The 19,940-nt window shown below is 32.6% G+C and overlaps 1 protein-coding gene across 1 annotated transcript; it reads right to left on the minus strand.

Annotated features, from left to right (window-relative positions):
• Positions 1-355: 355 nt before the first annotated feature.
• On the minus strand, positions 356-19,934 carry LOC117101717 (mucin-4-like; the record flags this gene model as incomplete). Its single annotated transcript, XM_033241746.1, has 15 exons — positions 18,989-19,934; positions 18,665-18,790; positions 14,099-14,218; positions 13,033-13,206; positions 11,793-11,963; positions 11,053-11,166; positions 10,170-10,292; positions 8,124-8,263; positions 6,783-6,950; positions 6,322-6,474; positions 5,734-6,193; positions 2,752-2,934; positions 1,231-1,350; positions 767-960; positions 356-440 (listed from the first exon to the last, which is right to left on the minus strand). Coding segments are annotated over exons 3-15 (2,134 nt in total), but the record flags the coding sequence as incomplete, so codon positions are not given.
• Between the last annotated feature and the right edge of the window lie 6 nt (positions 19,935-19,940).

Genomic DNA, 19,940 nt, shown 5'->3' on the forward strand with positions numbered 1-19,940 from the left:
ATAAGAAAAGGGTGTATCGTGTTGATCTCTGTGTTTTTTCATGCATGAAGGACTAGAATTGTCCAATATGCATGAGCATAAGCGTGGAGACATAAATGCTCTAATCGAATTTGAATTCCCAATAAACCCTCAATGGCCAAGTTGGTTAACGCGTCTGCTAGACAACTAAAAAATAAGGAAGGCTGCATAGGCAAATGATATATAGGCCTATATATAAATTGAAAGGTTACATTGGCAAAGAGGAAATAACAAAGAAAATCCCCCAGCATGCTTGGTAGTGTATTTAATCAAATGGGCAAACGTTTTCAATGCTAAATTACAGGAAAGATTATATTTAATTTTACAAATTACTTACCTGCACCTAAAATAGTTCGATTGATAACATCTGTTCCATTAAGAAGAACTTCAAAATCATTACTACCCTCCGACGAAATTTGAAACTATGGAAAAAATTCTATATTTAAATAATGATAACAGTACTCGAATCGAATAGGAACATATGATGTTATAAACGTATCAAGCATAACTGTTTAAGGAAAGTTTTCTTTCAATTGTATAATAAAATGTATGGTGAAATTCGAAATTGCAGCCTCTCTATCAAGGCGAGTGTCATACCACTAGACCATAGAAGCTTATATTTTAAGCTTCCATACATATAGAAGTCGGTAAATCGTGATTTTAACGGTTACTTTGTTACTTTAAAACTGTAGTACTTATATAAAACGTATTAACGACCGAATAATTCTATTTCCGTGAAATGGATTACCGTTGTCGAGCCAATCTGCTGTACGGAAAAGGCTGTAAAGACTGTCGCATTGACATTTTCCTCAACCTTCTCAGTTCTACCCTGGACAATTATAAATTGATCGTCTACATCAACAAGAACATACTCCCCCAATCCATTGAATGTGAACTCTATACCATCTAGTGTCTGTAAGTGAGGGTCACCAAACATCCATCCTAAAATTGCAAAAAAATTAACTTATAAAACATTGTTTCATGAGTAAATAATAACATAAAGCGAATAGAATATTTCCGCCACTTCTCAGATTCCTATAATACGGAAATAGCAGTGATTAATTTAAATTTTTATAGAAAAAATGACAATAATTAGTTTTTACAGATGTTGATTCATGGTTATATTAGAGGAAGAAATTTAAATTCTAATTTTTTACATCAGTTTCATAAATGCTATGAGTACAATTAAAAAAAATATAATATAAGTCATGCCTGTTTTTGGTGGAACGTAACCATCGCATTTCCCTGCAGGACGTTTCTCAATGTAAAGATCACACAGTTGTTGGTCCTGTGACGCGTCGCAACAAAAATACCGTGGAAATAGATCGTCATCTTATAAAATGAAAGAGAAAGCAAACCTAAAGATTCGTACATCTAATATTAAATTCTGATGAAAACGTTTGATATTTATTGCTACAAGACTGATACTGGTTCACTTAAATCCAATTATACGCAATAATTTATCTAAATAATATAAATAATAATAATAATAATAATAATTATTATTATTATTATTATTATTAGTAGTAGTAGTTAGTAGTAGTAGTACTGGTATTAGTAGTAGTAGTAGTAGTAGTAGTAGTAGTAGTAGTAGTAGTAGAAGTGGTGGTAGTGGTAGTGGTAGTGGTGGTGATGGTGGTGGTGGTGGGTGTAGTTTTGGTGGTGATGGTGGTGGTGGCGGCGGCGGCGGCGGAGGTGGTTGTAGTTATAGTAATACTAATTAAAAATATACTTTAATATCCTAAATTTTAAAGAGAAAATTGAAACAAAATTAATAGATAGTTGTATTAAGTCTTTTACTGTTTACCCTCCTGCAAGTGGCGAATTTCATTTACTGTTTGTTGGGTATCAAAATGAGGTTTATTGTATTCCTTCCAGCATTAAACATGAGAACAAAGACAAGGACGAAGAAAGGAAGTTCAAATTACAAAGTAATCGATCAGACAAAAGCAAAATTGACATAATATTAAAATATTAATCAACAACTGCACTTCATAAGCCTTATTATAAAAATTATAATTAAGCAAAACAAGTAAAAAGAAACAAAATATATAACGTAACACTTAACCATTAAACACCAATTATAAAATATAGATCAGAATAGAAAGCAAGCAGTTACCAGTCCCCTGAACGAAGTTGTTTAAAATTATTATTTTTTCTTTTAATGTAGACCTACCCAGCTGTCACAATCAAAAGAATGTTTAATGTCTATGGATAAATTCTCAAATAAAAAAAAAACAATAAAGTCTATACAGAATTATGATTTGATAGAAATTGAATATTATTCAATTGCCAAATTGAATATCATTACGATATTTCCAAGTAAAATATGACTTTGAATATTAGCATCATCAATAGGCAAACATTTATTATTTTATAATAGGAATTGCCGATGACGCATGACCGAACATACATCTTCAGAATTCAGAAGTTTAGAGACACCCAACTGGACGTTTTGTTTTTACTGTTTTACATATATGTAGGCTATTCAAGATATGTCACAGCAAATATGATTCGGTGGTCTCCGAGCCCATTGAGGATATAAGTACGTCTTTATCAACTAGAAACATTTGGCTTATTTGGCGGAGCGCCAGATTTCTAACCCGAATGTTGCTGATTTGGTTCGAGCAACAGAGTATGATTTCTTTGCATCAAGGTATTAAATCGATTCTGATGGTCTTTACAAACGTAGAATTAAATTGAATAATCAACTAATAAACAGCTCATACGTACCTAAGTATAGTTGGTATTGATCAGCATCGATAGCAAACACTGATTGAAACTGATGTCTTAGTGCAAAACTACTCGACTGAGTATCTCCGAATCCTTCGATCAACGAATGGTCACTTCTGTAACAGCATTGCATACCTGCGCCGTCACCATTTGGCAATACAGTACGTATGCAGAATGCATTCCCTTTAAGATGAAATAATTTATGTAGAAATCAGTTCCATAGAAAACAGGGTATATTTAAAAATGTGACTTTTATTTCGCTTTGTTTGTGTGTGTTTTCGTGCATTGGTGTGTAAGTTATATAGGGTTTTAAGGAGAATGTGTTATACGTAGACATACTTATTATTTTCATTCATTCTTTCATTTATTCAGGCAAGTGCCTGACTTTATTCAATATTCTCTGAAGGCCACTTGTCCAATGAGATTCATGTTAAACATTGGGGGAGGGGGAGGTTTCTTCTAATACGTAAGGCAACATAAATGAATTTCGATAATTTAAACTGAACCTTATTGTTTCTAAATAAAAGTATAAGCTTAAAATGGAGTTGGATTATTCCAGAAATAAGGTAGAAGTAAAGACTCTCTTTATATTTTAGACACAGGGCAGATTTTATAGGTAAAAAGACATTTACGTGAGCCGTTAGGGTGTGCCCAGGATTGTAAAAAATGGTATTGGAGTCTATTTTCTCATAACTTGTCATCTTATGATATCACCATACCTCGGAACCATAAAGAAGGTTACCACTACCCTAATGATTACTACTTCCACTACCACTACCACTACCACTACCACTACCACTACCACTACTACCACTACTACTACTACTACTACTACTACTACTACTACTACTACTACTAGGGACTTGGCCTACTATTATTATTAGTTCGTGAGTAGCTTTATACTTGTGCATGCACGTCAATTTAAAAAAAAATTCTATTTCGTACATGTTGGTACAGTAAATGTACGCGTGAGTGACATTCCCTAAGGCCTAGGCCTATATTATTTTTTAGATGATAGGTTAATTATTATTTATTTTAAATTTATTTAATGTACTTTTAAGATAAAAATGGGGGTTCAAGTCTGCGAATGTTTCACCCTATATTCGCCATCGTGGTATTGCGGTCTACTACAGTTTGTTTACTTGACGTTTAAAAATGCACAAGTACAATATAGGTACAGATAGGCCTGTAATTCATGAAAAACGATGACAAAAAATAAATAATGGTGACGATAGGCCTAATGATGATGATGATGACTACGAATAAACTGGCCTATAATAAACATAGTTGATTTCTCATAACCAGTGGGACTTGTTTTCTATTAGTACTCGCATCACTCCATCTTAAAAAAATACTAGACCAACTGGAGCGTTGCTTATCTCGCATCGCTGGTATCAAAACTGCTCTGAAAATTAATATTCATGATTCTATTGCCGAATCCTATAGCGCTCCCAATCGACACTGCCTCAAACGTCCTGGAAAAAATGATTTCGCGGCCGGCTGGGCATCCCATTCCCAATGGATTTATGTCCTACAGTCGAGGTCAGAGACACATTATGCTGTTACGTATCAACAAAGCCCTTTTAGATCAGGGTGGTATAGAACAAGGACCCTGGGTAGGGGCACCGAAGGGCCCCTAAGGGTCGGTGGCCCTGTGCATAGGCGTTTACGCCACTGGGTATAGCTGTTGTTCTAGCAGGGTACTACATTAATAATGGTCTCCGTTTGACATTTTTTTACATCCTGACTTGTGAAATCGTTGGGAAAAAAAATCGGCGTCGGGGATATAGCATTGTGTTTGTCGGCGGGACTGATGGGGTGGGGGTGGGGGGCACGGGTCCCCGTGTCCCACCCGCTGGATCCGCCCGTGAACTTAGAAAGATCCATGGAATATTCATACCAGTCATTTCTGGTAATTTGGCTGCTTTTTAGATATGAATTTCCAGACTTCTTAGTGATTATTCATGTTTACAGATGTTTTTTATATGTTTTTTGTATATTAATGTATATATCAAGGTCATACGTGTGTTAGTAGTGCGGAATTCATGCTGGGCTGTATATTTTCGTATATAGTTTGTTTTACACTCTTGATCGTACCAAAGTTTATCGTGTGCCGCGTTTAATTGCTTTTTTGTTTCATTATTTTGCCTGCTGTATATAGTATATTATATGTTATCTGTGTATAAATTTAATGGTACTTCTGTAATAGTATTTTTCACTAGGTTATTAATGTGGGATTTAAAGTTGTCGACTAGATTTGTATTCCGTTTAAACGATGGTTGGGTGATATTTATTATTTTAATGTGTTTGTTTACGTTGGAAATAGTGGTATTATTTTCTGGGGCTGGATTTACCATGACGTGGGCTTTAATTGGCATATGCCCAAACCCTGGGTAGAAAACAACTTCAAAGAATGTAACTTTGTCGAAAAGTTCTGGGGTGAATGTAAATTTACCATTGGTATCTTCCATGGTACGGTCGTTTAAAATACGTACGTCTGAGTAAAAATTATAGCCAGGATCTAGGAACATGTTATTTATTATACTAAAAGTTAATTATTAATTTGAAACTTACATTGAACATTATATACACGAAAATAATATGTGATTTCCCATGATAATAATTAAATTTTGAAATGAAGATTTCATAAAGATAGAGGAGTAACAACAGGAGCACAAAGCACGTGCACGGAGTGCCGAACTAAAGAGGCACCCAGAAAGAGCCTGGAAAAAAATATATGTGGGGCTTCTAAATTCTGATTATATTGATGAATTTGTTTTATATAACAACCACAAGAACAATACCTCCGAGCTGGAAAGGACACAATTTCGACTCTTAACTTGAGCTCTAAAAACCCAGTTAAAACTCTGCTTAAAGACCAACATATTTAGTTGTTGCATCTTGAAATAAGCTCAATTAATTTAAAAACCGATGCAGCATACAATGGTACTAAATGTTTTAAAGAAATTTAAATTAACCTACCAGCTAGCTCTTGTATGTCTGCTAATAACGAATCATCTAATTGTTGATCGGTTGCTGTACTGTTACTTTGTGAAAACGCCAAATCTCCACTCCCTTGATCAAATCCACAGGGACAGGAACCTAGCTGTCCAATCCATGAAGCCGGATCAGGCTGTCTATCGTACCATTCTACGCACATGACGCACGGGTTCACGGTATCTGCTGTATTACTTTCACTACGATAAATCCACCTTCCTTTAAGATTTGTGTTTCCATCTACATTATCTGGCCTGTATGCTCCGTCGATAGTACTAAAATAATCAATCTGTGCATTTTCGAATCCATCGTCACGGTTAAACCCAATGATGAGATTCTTATTGATAATAATTGAAGTATCCCACTGCATTTTCGTCTCCTCAAAATTGAAGAATATTATTCCATAAATTCCATCAGTTATTAATGCTGCTTGGAATGTATTAGGCTGGAAGGTAGAAACAGTAATAGGCGAGTAAATGCAAACTGTAATAATTGTATTGTTATAATTTTAGACGTAAACACAGTTGCCTCAAAAGCAGTTAAATCTGTTACTATAATTATACTTGCGCTTACCCTTTCAAAAGTGAAGTTTGCCAGATATTGAGGGACTTGATACCATGTAACAACTAACATCCACGTGCCATTAAATTGTAACTGACTGGTTTCGGGATTACTACGAATTCTTTCATTTGCATCCATAATGACGGAATCATAAGTGTCATGAAGCTGTGCAAAACAACATTTTTTCATAGGTTAATTATCTATATAATAATATATATTTATTATCATATTATCGTAGTTTAATTTCATAGTTTAAATAGTTTTATTATAATTTAATTATTTTAGCGTCTGCCTTCAACCAACCAAACCAAACTATATAATGTATTGTAAACGAGATTGTAATAATGGGGTTACAAGACAGATTGTTTCATTAACTGAAATTATCCAGAGGCATTAACGCAAACAGTCTATTTTTTTTGTCCAGTAAGTCAACACTATGCAAATATAATCACATAAACAAATGTTTACATTACCCTGTAGAATACATCGCCATAGTCTTGAGACAGGTCAACATCGGTCCAGAATGGCGCAACAATCATAGCCTCAGAATTTGCACCAGTAAACCCTTCATCATACGCATTTGGATATCCATACCTTTCTGAATTCTCTTCAGGAAACACGATCACACCATTCTCAGTGAACTGTGATGTAAAATTATTATAAGCAACGTTGTAGATTTGTTTTTCTGAAACCAGATTCTATTCTTTCTTCATAATGTACCAATTATTTATGTACCATTGATTATGTTTTTCAACAATAATATTCAGAGTACAGTAATTTTAAATTGCTCAAGCTTATCCTTCTTATTATCAAAACTATTTATACAGTAATTACTAAATTTATATAATTTATTTAATTATTAGTTAATTAGAAACTAAAGTTTAGGATTAAATAATTATACTGTATTTATAGATTTTCTGTAATATTATGTGATGTAATGTATACAATATTCAATGTTTAATGTCTTGATTTATTTAATATACTTCAATAAGTCATAATAAGTGATGGATTATCTTCAGAAATATGGTCAAAATGAATATAATAATTTTTATAAATAATATAAAAATTAAACAACGAAGTAATTTTGTTCTGTCAGTAGTTTGTACATGTAGACAATTTCTATTTGATTAAAATGCAATCTTCGGATTTCTACCTTAATTCAGTATTCAAATTTGCAATTTCTCAATTTTCACTGTTTTTAATAATTCTAATCTTATTTTACTACACAAAATCCATATATATCTTTATTTTATTTTTTAAAATTATATATTTTTCTTTTCTCCTTGTCTGTCTTGTCTTGTCTTGTCTTGTCTTCCCTTTCCTCTTCTGTCTTTCTTCTTTTGTAATTTGTTTGGGCTCTGTCCCCTCTCTTGTCGTTTATTTTAAGAACGTGATCCTAGGGAGTTTTTCTTTATGTTTTGCTTTTATCCAATTTTTGTAATGTGTTTTCTTTGTGTTTTTGAATAAAAGTGATTTTAAATTTTAAAAAATACCGAAGCATAGTAATGCGAATACTGTTAGAGGTAGGCATTAGGGAAGTTGTTGTTCTTATTAGTTTCTTATAACAGTATTTGGTAAAGATAGATTATGCATAGTAATGTTTATTATTTTGAGGGATTGAATGTTTAGCATTACCGCAGGGTGCCCTTCAAGGTAGCGTAAAGTTGATTGTGAAGAATGCTGTTAAGTGTGTGATTCTGTTTCATATCTGGTGGAAAGTAATCTCTAATCAGAGAACAGTTAATTTACTTATTAATTGTAATTTAACTGTTCCCTGCTCTAATGAATAAAAAAAAAATAGCTCGCCAACTTACGTATATCTCTTTGTAAAATTTATTACCAAACGGGAATCCGCATCGCGGTCTAAATGTGACTGATATCAGCTCTGTACCATTCGTACGCTCATGCTTCTCTCGTAAACTTGTATCTTGATCGAAGTCGAAGAAGATTTTTTCTACATAGAAATAGCACTTTAATTGCTTACTCATATTTTTTCGTTTGCTCGATGGCAATGTGTTGCTGTTTATGGTTCCTGATCTGTTTTATTAATGATGTGGTATTGAATATGTCTGTTGTGTAGATTACGCCTATTATAATAATGATGACTACGATAACTATAACAAAATAATATTAGTAAAGAATACAACCTCCTTGTGGTAATAATAATAATAATAATAACAATAATAATAATAATAACAATAATAATAATAACGAATATAATGATAATAGTGATAATAATGCTAACAAATAATAATAATAATAATAGTAATAATAATTATAATAAAGATGACGACGATGAGAGCAATAATAATATTATAATGATAATAAATAAAAACCTATAAAGAGCAACATTATCTAGGCATAAAGGGACAGACAACCAAAAATACATCACCGTCATTTAGCAGTTCATGATGCAACACTGGTCAGCATGATTTAAAACGGGCACACACCTTTGTGTAAGACGGTCGTACAAAAGTTAAATCAAGCGGTAACCAACCATCTCAAAAGCCAATAACTCAATTATCACCACCCCTTCCCGCTTGCTCATTTTATGGGCGTTGAAGAGTAGGTCTACTTAACCAGAAAAGAACCAGAACCGTTGGCCGACGTACCTGCCTCCGTCTCCGTGAGCGCTTGACAACGCAAGCCGTCTGCTAATTGCTTGTGGCAAATGTCATTGAAAACGCATTGTATTCTCCTTGAATGTACACTAAATAAAAAGTCCTAAAAATTTGCCTTTAATACACTAAATAAAAGTCCTAAAACTTTGCCTTGCACTAGTTTCATGAGAGTATCTAGAAATGGCAGTGCTGCTCCAAATTTCATAATTTAGTGTAATATCATTACATAGAGCCTAGCCTAGGCACTTTAATTATAACAGGGCCTATGACCACAGACGTTTCTATGTCAGCTTAAAGCCCCATTCCCGGCAAAATTTCACTAAAAATGACTTTTTTTAGAAAGTATGCATTTGCATTACTCCAATTATTATAAATCATGGAAAAATATTGGCATGAATTTTAGTTTTACGCAAAAGAATAAAAATATGAGAAATACAGACTATTTCTCATAAAATATTACCATTTTCTCGACGAATTCATCGTTACTAGGCAAATTCAGAGGTTGTAGATCGCATCCACTGGAATAATCTCGCTTTTATGCATACTTTATACAGTCAATAAAGAGCGCCCTCTCTAATGAGATTACTTTTTGTACTTCGCATCTCGCACAATGCGGTCGTTCGGTTAGGCTGAGATATGTTTGTTTAAGTGTCAAAATCTCAGTCAGAATAAGTTTTTTNNNNATATTATATTTCACAAGTGTCAATACTAGCAACGGAAAATATCATGTCGGCCGTTTTTATGTGTGATAACAGAACCTAAATCGAGGTAAGGCTAGGCCTAGCCAGCAGCGTTGGATAGGCTAATGTTTTCGGCGACTACGATATTTCTTCTCACGACCTATCGCAAAATCAACATGAAAAATTCATCCGCATTTATTTTTTGTGTGGAACACAAAAAAATCAAATTTCAGTCTTATTTTACAATTTTTCATACTTAGGAATGTCTAAATTCAGTTAAACTAGCAATTCCGTATTATATTTATAAATCTTTATAACACTATGTTGTATGTCCATATCAGGGAACAGTGAAATTTCACTGTTCCCTGGTCCATATATAGTCATGCTGTGCCTATATTTGGTCATGATCTGATGTCATCTTGAATATAGGCACGTCAAATGTTTTTGTAAAATAAAATTTGATAGTCTGGATAGGGCTTTAGGCTATCAAAAAAAAATGTTTATTTTTTTTGCAAATCAGTCTGGGCTTGAACGCAGATATAACATAAAGTATAGTCACCATAGCACTTGAAGCCATCACCAAAATAACCTTCATTACATGTGCAACTGTAACTTCCATCTGTATTGTCACATGATGCCGACACGTGACAATTATCAACTTCCTCAGCACATTCATTGGTATCTGAAAGTATCATTTATTTTAGTAAATGCACAGGATTTGTTTATTTAAGTTTCTTTACATTTTAAATGAATTTAAAAATATTTTAAGTTAATTTTTTAGTTCTGTGAAAGTCTGTGTATTATAAGAATTTAATTTTATATTTATAGGCCTACTTATCTATTCTACATGTTTGTATTCAGGAAGGCAACTAATATATGTTGTTCTATATGAATAAAATAATGAATCTTAAAAATCTTTAAAATGCAGATTATAATAATTATCTGCAAGTATTTTATAGATTTGCGATATTTATCGTTAACATTCAAATAAAATTGCTATATTAAAGGCGACTTTAAAACAACAAATATAATTTTTATTAATAATAATAATAACAATAAAAAAATATTAATATAATAGAAATAATAATAACAGCAATATAACGTATGTACTGTTAATCAATTACAGAACATGTACCAGGTTACAGTAAAACAACCGACGAATCTGTATTTTGTTGAAAAAAACATATTTATAGGGAGGGTGACTCTTCCATTGTATCCTTCTAAGGGCCCTCTTAATGAAAGGAAATAACGTGATGCTTTTATCAGTGAAGTCTTTTTATGAGGCTTAGGGAGTGGAGCTGTTGTTAGTCGTGAATTGAACCTAGAGCACTGGGATTAGCAGACAAGCATCTTAACTACTAAGCTACGCAACCCAACTCTATTGATTAATAGGCCTATACCACCGAATAAAAATACTGTGTAGACGCTTTCCCAATCCTTACCTGTGGTACAATTTACACCTTGCCATGCATTCGAGCAGCTACAGGTGTAGTTGGCCACTCCATCTGTACATGTACCTCCATTCAAACACGGGCTGGGATCACAGTCATTAATTTCTAAATAAAATGTATAACATTATAATTTTCAAAATATTGTTTTTATTCCGAATGAGTGAGCTACAGCGTAAAAAATCCTTATAGCTCCTTGATTTTACATTAAAACGGACGTTTACTGAGTGTACAAAAAATCCTTGGCAAGTTTCTATAACCGAAAGTCAGATGTCCGAATATTCCTTCTAGAAAAACAGCTGGACATTTTTTGTTGGTTTTATTCGGTTTTTTATTCGATGTTGAAAATCAACCAGCTTTGCAAAGTGAGCCTCAAAACAATTTAAATGTACCTAATTCAGAACTCATTTTCTATTGTGAAATATACTTACTAAACTTATTAGAAACACTGAAACTAAATGTTCGTTAATAATGATACTTCAAAAATTTTGTCTTCAGTTATCACTATAATAATTATACCAGTATGACAGCGAAAACCACGACTCATTTTGTTATGACTCCTCATCCCCCATCCTTTAAAATCTCTTTGAAAGTTCATGATTATAAAAGAAACAGATTATGTAGATTGGGTAATGTTTTGAATTAGTATCATCTGTGTAAAGTGATATAATAAGACACCAAAAACTAATGCTCTAATAATGAAATATATTAGTCTATAAAAATAATAATCTTACCAAGGCATGTAGGAGTATTATCAATGTAGCGGCCATCGTTGCATATTAATGTCTGGGCACCTATCAAGTCATATCCATTATTGCACGAAAATGTAACAGCTTGGCCGTGGATGATTTGAACATCAGGATATAACTGTCCATTGTCAGGTGGTTTTAGGCTATTGCAATTTTCTGTAATAAAAATCAGCACACATTTAGAAATTTTAAACTTTTAAATAAATGCCTAGACTGAATTTGTAGAATTGTATGTATAGATGTTTGTTTGAATTTGAAAAAAAACAAAAATGCTGTACCTTATCTGACAAAGCGCTTAGAGGCCTTGTAAAGGCATGAAGCGCCATATAAGAACGACATATTATTATTATTATTATTATTAAAGCATAATCAGATATTGTCCTTTAAGTTTAACCAAAAACACTAGAAATACAAGGTAGAGCACTCGCATAGCAAAAATGAGACGGAAATTGGTCCAGGCGTATGCGGCACCCTTCTCTTCTTATTTTATAATGCAAGTTTGCTATACTTGATCCAGACGTATAGGGCGCCCTTCCGTTGCTAAGTATATCCATACGCATACGGCACTCTTCTTTTTTAATTAATGGAGGAAAACGTTATCACTAATTAGAGTTCAGTCATACGATTCTGCACTTTGATGTCTGTCATTTTATTGTTTTTATTTATTTAATGCCTACTTATTGTATCTTATGGATAATGGCAACAATTTCTACCTCTGCAAAAGAAGGTTATGTATACACAATTGTGTAACGCTGACATAAGTTTTTTAGATCCAGCCGTACGTACGCGACGCCCCATTGTTTGTATTCCCACCATGCATTTCGATGGAACAATTTTTTTTCTGTGTTTCTGGTATCTTTGCTTTAACAGACAAACCTAACTTGAAGCTCTATCTACACTACCAAAGTGGGACAAAAAATGCTCATATTTTGGGTGTAATGATATTGCATCTTCATCATCACAACAACTTAACACGAATAATACAAATACATCACACAATTTATTTACGTAAAACTTGAGAGTGTGGACAAAGATTTAGAGTATATTTCTAACTATAATAGTACCAGGTGCATGTGTTATTCAATTTTTTAAAAATTGGAAAAAAAACCCATATATATAATATCGTATTACTGTACATCAAATATACTTTAAACATTAGATATTATAGAACAAAGAGGAATGGTAATATACCATTTTTTTACCAGAAATGTTTATGTTTACTTACCGTGACAATCCGGTGGATCATTTGACCATTGTGTATTATTACATATACTTGTGGAACTACCAGACATTGTATATCCGTCAAAACACATATAAGTTATACTTTCACCAGGTTTATATCTGAATTTGAACGGGAAAAAGTAACTGTTTTTATGGCTGTCTGGTATGTCACATGTTTCTAAAAAGAGAGTGAGAAATAAAATACCAGTATTAATAACAGTGTGATTGCAGTTTATCAAGGGGTTGCGCCACGATTTGCCCAACGAGGATTGGGGCCACTCTCCGACAAGAGCGTAAGTGGGAGTGGTCAGGCCTCACCCAAAATGTCTCGAAAGTGATTCAGGGGGTAAACGCTCCCGGAAACTATGACAATTTATAATATGTAAAAAATACATATAATTTTAGAATTTACTAATAGGTAAAATATACATATAATATTTTCTTCTTCATGAGGAATTGTGTAATTCTCCCCGACGGGGGGAGCGCACTCCCCGACGGATGGAGGGAGAGTGGGGGGCTGACTTTGGCCCCCTTGGCGCCACTCCTGTATTATATTACTTTCAGACTATTTGTTTATTTTACGGTAACACACAGAACTTTGGACAGTTATACACGGTAAAGAGTGATTAATTAAGTGTGATTACAGACAAAGTGTGATTACAGACAAAAGTGTCCATTGTGACTATTTTACATGCATATTGGTAAATTCTTGTACCATATTTAGTAGATAAACTTTTGAATAGTAAATGTAAATTTTTCTTTAATAGCATACCAATATATTCAAAATAAAAATGCAAGGTAACCTTATTAACAAAAGTGGCTTCTGGGGCATTTTTTGGGATGAAAGCAAATACCAAATAAATGAATGATAAATAGGCCTAATGGTAATAACCATAGTGATGACGATGATAATAGCGAAGGACGCAATTTAAATTGCAATGATTATTTCGAAAAGACATGTTTAGTTGGTCTATTCCACATTGGTATTTAACTCACACACTTCAACCTCTGATGTAAAGAAACCCATGTTTTATAAGACAGATGTTTCATAATCATAAACATTCACAAACCAGCACATATATCAAGTTCTTCATCTTCATTGTTCAAGCAATCATTCATGGTGCTATCACACAAAAAATCGTTTGGTATGCATTTCCCGTCACTACATCTGTATTCGTCTTCCTTACAAACTGAAAATAAACAGGGGTTTAAACATTTACTTGTTTTCAATTAGACTTCATAGAATAATATGAAACAATGAAAATGTATATTAACGACCTGCTACTGATCGTGTAATGACTACGTAATTATTTTTCAATATATAAAATTCGTTTGGTCAACTAAAAATGAAAGGAACACAAAATATATAATATATTTTTATATTTAGGGACCATAAATCGCACAGTTAAATGAACACGGCCTGTTTATGCAAAAGAGTCCTACATACATAGGCCTACAAAACTATTTATGTTAAGTGCATATCTAAATTGAATTTATGATGAGCACGTATTAGTCCAGTAGCAGAAAAGTGGATATCACCACCCGAAGTGGGACAAATTTTCATCCAACTTTTCTAGACCAAATTTTTGTGTAGATTCCGAAAATGGAGGGGAATTAGCCAGGTTCGGGATTTTCGAGACATGAGGGGCAAAGGTCAAAATTGATGAATTATAAAAATTTACGTGAATGCCCAATTATAAAACCTAAAACATGATGATTAATCACGTTGATATGCTTTTAGATATCTAATTGTCATTAAATAAGTAAATCAAATGATTTTATCAGCCAATATTCGGATGAAAGGTCAATTTTAACCATTATATGGCCAAATATAACAATTTATAATAATAACCAATCAGGGAAGCTATAGTCATTGTGTATATCACTCTTTTTTGTGATGTATATACACCTTCATCATAAAAACCCAAATCGAACAATTTGGTCTACCGATGTTAAGGTAAAAGTTCAAATTTACCAATAGAAAGAATAACCAAACATAAAGTATAACATTTCGTGTTTTAAGTCAGTGATTTAAACTTTTATCACTTTATGTACAATACCAATAGATATAATCTTATTAAAATCAATATGATTTGATCAGCCGATATTGAGGTCAAATGTCAAAATTGACCAGTTATAACAATTTACTACAATAAACATTTAGGAAACCGAAAACTTCGGTGTTTTATAACTTTTTTATGGTATTAGATATCTATTTGTTATAAAATAAGCAAATAAATAAATTAATAAGTTAATTTTATCAGCCGAAATAAAGGTCAAACGTTAAAATAATAAATTATTATTATTATTATTTTTTTATAATAACCAATTATGGAAGTTGCATTTCATGTTAGTGCCTATATCATAGTTTTATGCTTTCAGGTAACTAATCGTCATTACAGTAGGAAATCAAATACACTAATTTGATCCCAATATTATGGTCAAAGGTAAAAATAGACAAATTATAACAGCTTACTATAATAACCAATTATAAAAGCTAAAATATGGTATTTTAGCACTTTGTTATGTATTTAAGTAATCATTATTTAAAAAAAAAATAAATGAATAAATTAAGTATCATCCAGGGTTTTGGCGTTTTTTTTTATATCCTCAACGGTCAGTTTTAACGGAATTAAGGTAAATATAGTTAAAGCTAAACCTCGCTGTTTGATGCTTTTAGGGATCGATTCGCCAGTCTGCAGTCAAGCAGTTTTCTTAAATTCTGATTGCCGCTTTTATATTGGTCTTCACGTCTTTCTGATTGTATTAAGACTTTTCGTCCCAATTTTTGGAAAGTTTGAGATTTTTGTATGCATTTATATATATATACATATATATATATATATATATAATAATAAGAAAATAAATAAATGATATTAAATAACTAATGTGTTTCTTTTTTTCATAATATCAAACTCAAAGACCTCAATCACCAAGCGCATAGAGGCTTTTTTTGCATGATGCGCTATACAAATTCAAATATTATTATTATTATTATTTTTTTTTTTTATAATAACCAATTATGGAAGTTGCATTTCATGTTAGGGCCTATATCATAGTTTTATGCTTTCAGGTAACTAATCGTCATTACAGTAGGAAATCAAATACACTAATTTGATCCCAATATTATGGTCAAAGGTAAAAATAGACCAATTATAACAGCTTACTATAATAACCAATTATAAAAGCTAAAATATGGTATTTTAGCACTTTGTTATGTATTTAAGTAATCATTATTTAAAAAAATATAAATGAATAAATTAAGTATCATCCAGGGTTTTGGCGTTTTTTTATATCCTCAACGGTCAGTTTTAACGGAATTACGGTAAATATGGTTAAAGCTAAACCTCGCTGTTTGATGCTTTTAGGGATCGATTCGCCAGTCTGCAGTCAAGCAGTTTTCTTAAATTCTGATTGCCGCTTTTATATTGGTCTTCACGTCTTTCTGATTGTATTAAGACTTTTCGTCCCAATTTTTGGAAAGTTTGAGATTTTTGTATGCATTTATATATATATACATATATATATATATATATATAATAATAAGAAAATAAATAAATGATATTAAATAACTAATGTGTTTCTTTTTTTCATAATATCAAACTCAAAGACCTCAATCACCAAGCGCATAGAGGCTTTTTTTGCATGATGCGCTATACAAATTCAAATATTATTATTATTATTATATAATTTGTGTGCTTTATTTTATTTTATTTTAGAATTAAAGTATCTTAGAACACTAATGTTTAGCTTTGCTCGACAGGCTGCCCTATAGAAATGCAGTTTAATAAAATAAAAAATAAAATCAAAAACTAAACCGTTTAACGTAAGAAACTGACCTTAATTCGAAGGATAAAATCTGTTCATAAATTGTCTTTAAACCTGACTATATTGACCAAAATACTATTACTTTTAGCTCCTGTATTTTGTATGTTCCTGTGTTTCAATGCAAATGTTGATTAACTTCATCAGAGACCAATATTTTTTCCACCTTATGAAAAAAACATAGTCGAAAGAAAAATGAACAAGTTGTACCTAAGGAGAGTCTTTTGGAGATTCGATCAAGCTGTTTAATGTGCAAGGAAGAATATCTGTATCAAAATGATGCTCTAGTAAAGTGACCACGTAGAGGTAGTAGCGTTTTTATTGATTTACTTATTCATCATATTTCATTTATTGATTCATTTCTCTTTACTACCATGTTATAAACATATATTTTTTTGGAAGGACCCACAGTTGAAAGCTTTTTTCTTGTCGTGGTTTATCAATATGTAACTTTTGTGTTATTATTTGTAATAATAAAGAAGATTTGCAATAAAATGTTATGATTGATTGATTCATTAAGTGCCCCTGACTAAGGTTTCATTGGGCCTTATACTACCAGGTTTTGAGGACACGAAAATATTTTCTATTATTTTTTGAGAGAGAGAGAGAGAGAGAGAGAGAGAGAGAGAGAGAGAGAGAGATTCCCATAATAAACATTTTCGATTTGTAACAACACTCCTGTGTAGGTTATTGTTTGTACAACCAAAGGGCGATTCAAATGCATAAAGCCAGGGTAATAAATGCCACATGGCTGACTTTTGACTTTGTTTATTTATTTTTTAATTGTGTTAGAAATGAACAATTATTATTGGCCAACTTTGGTCTCTGAACCTGATATCGGTTGATCCAATTTTCTGATTTTATATTTTTATACTGATCAGGCTCCTAAAAGTGCAAAACAAAGATATAACTCTGAATTGCAGATTATAATTGGGTATTAACAGTAGATATTTATAATGGTCATCAAATAGTATATTCTGACTTTTGACCCAATATCGGCTGATCAAATCATATTAATTTTATTGTTTTAATGCAATTTTATTAAAATTATGGCAAACAAGTGCTAAACCACAAGATTTTAGGTTTAATATGTATTTAATAGTAATTTTCTTTTTCTTCTTAATGATTTTTTAAAATTTTGACATGTGACCCTGGATATCTCGAAAAAGCCCCCGCATTCGGCCGATCACCCTTCAGATTCGTAATCTACGCACAATTGTGGTCTAGAAAAGTTGGGTGGTTATTTGTTTCTCGCCGATTGGTAATTCCCCCCTTCTGCTACTGGACTACATCCTATGTCTACTACAACCTGTATACATTTCTATATTTTCGATGTTGATTGGCTGTGAAACGGCACCAGTCACATGAAAATAGACCAACTGACCGTTAAGCCTAATAAGCATTGAGATTATTGCTGAATCGAGAAGGTGATTGGTTAGATAGAGTTGACACTGTTGAAGCTATAGCGCCACATCACTGCTCCAAATGCCAAGCAAAGGAAATCCCAGGCGGGGACACACTGCGAAGCGATTTTATGGAAACAGCAACGTAACGAACTGCGACAAGTACAATCCATTAAGATTAAAAGTAAACAAACTGAGTCATCAAGTTGTCAAAGGCTCGTTCAGCATGGAGGAAATATATTAACATTTTCAGCTAGGAATTATTAAATTCGTATACCAACGCAGTGTGTTATATATTAAGCTAGCTATTATGTGTTATATTAAGTGTGTTATTAAGTTTTAGATTAGACGATATACACAGTTATTACATAAAAAGGCATTTTAAATATGAAGGGTGAATGTACTCACCACATCCAGCCTCCTCTGTTTCATCGTAACCATTAATGCAGTCTATGTGCAGATCACAAAGATATGATTCTGGAATACATATTGAACTCCCAACACATAGAACCTGACCAAGAGGGCAGGTGACAACTGTTAAAAAAATATAAATAATTTTCTTTCAATAGTATTGCATATTTGAAAAAAAAGGAATGTACATTTTAATAGTTCAATGGTAAATAAACAAAATGGTGTTAGAAAAAAAGAGATCAGTAAACAATGAAGTATGTTCCATTTTACATTTGAAAATAATACAAAAATAGTATAATAAAAAGGAATAATAAATATTACCTGGAATTGTTGTAAATACTGTGGTGATTAGTAAAGTAGTAGGCTCCAAAGTTCTAACACTTCCAGTTGTTGATGGTACTGTATTCGTAGTATCTACACTTGTTATCTGTAAGGTGGTTATATCAAAAGAAGTTGTAGAATGATTTACCGTTGTTACGTCACTAGTAGTCACATCACTGACTTCATCGTTTGTGATATCTATAGATGTTACCTCCTCAACTGTTGTTAAATCATCTGCCGTTGTTGATGGTATCGTTTTAGCATCAAGTAATGTAGTTATCTCAGGCTCACTTATTACTTCATCGGTTGTGATTTCTATTGATGTTAGCTCGTCTACTGTTGTCAAATCATCTACTGTCGTCGATAGTATAGATGATGCATGGAGGAAGGTAGTTTGCTCAGCATCACTCGTTACTTCAGCGGTTGTGATATTTATAGATGTTACCTTCTCTATTGTTGTCAAATCATCAACCGTTGTCGATGGTATGGTTGTTGTATCAACAAATGTAGTTTGCTCATCCTCACTTGTTACTTCATCGGTTGTGAAAGCGATTAATGTTAAATCGTCTACTGTTGTCGATGGTATCGTTGTCCTCTCAAGTAATGTTATCTCAGCTTCACTTGTTACTTCATCAGCTGTGATATCTATTGACGTTACCTCCTCTGCTGTTGTCAAATCACCAACTGTTGTCGATGGTATCGTTGATGCATCAAGCAAGGTAGTTTGATCAGCATCACTCGTTACTTCAGCGGTTGTGATAGCAATGGATGTTACCTCCTCCAATGTTGTCAAATCATCTACCGTTGTCGACGGTATGGTTGTTGCATCAACAAATGTAGTTCGCTCAGATTCACTTGTTACTTCATCAGCTGTGATATCTATTGACGTTACCTCCTCTGCTGTTGTCAAATCACCAACTGTTGTCGATGGTATTGTTGTTATATCAATTAG

This window comes from Anneissia japonica, unplaced genomic scaffold (assembly GCF_011630105.1).
Source record: "Anneissia japonica isolate Jap-2015-1 unplaced genomic scaffold, ASM1163010v1 scaffold288190_len28651_cov166, whole genome shotgun sequence".
In the NCBI taxonomy this organism is placed as follows: Eukaryota; Metazoa; Echinodermata; class Crinoidea; order Comatulida; family Comatulidae; genus Anneissia; species Anneissia japonica.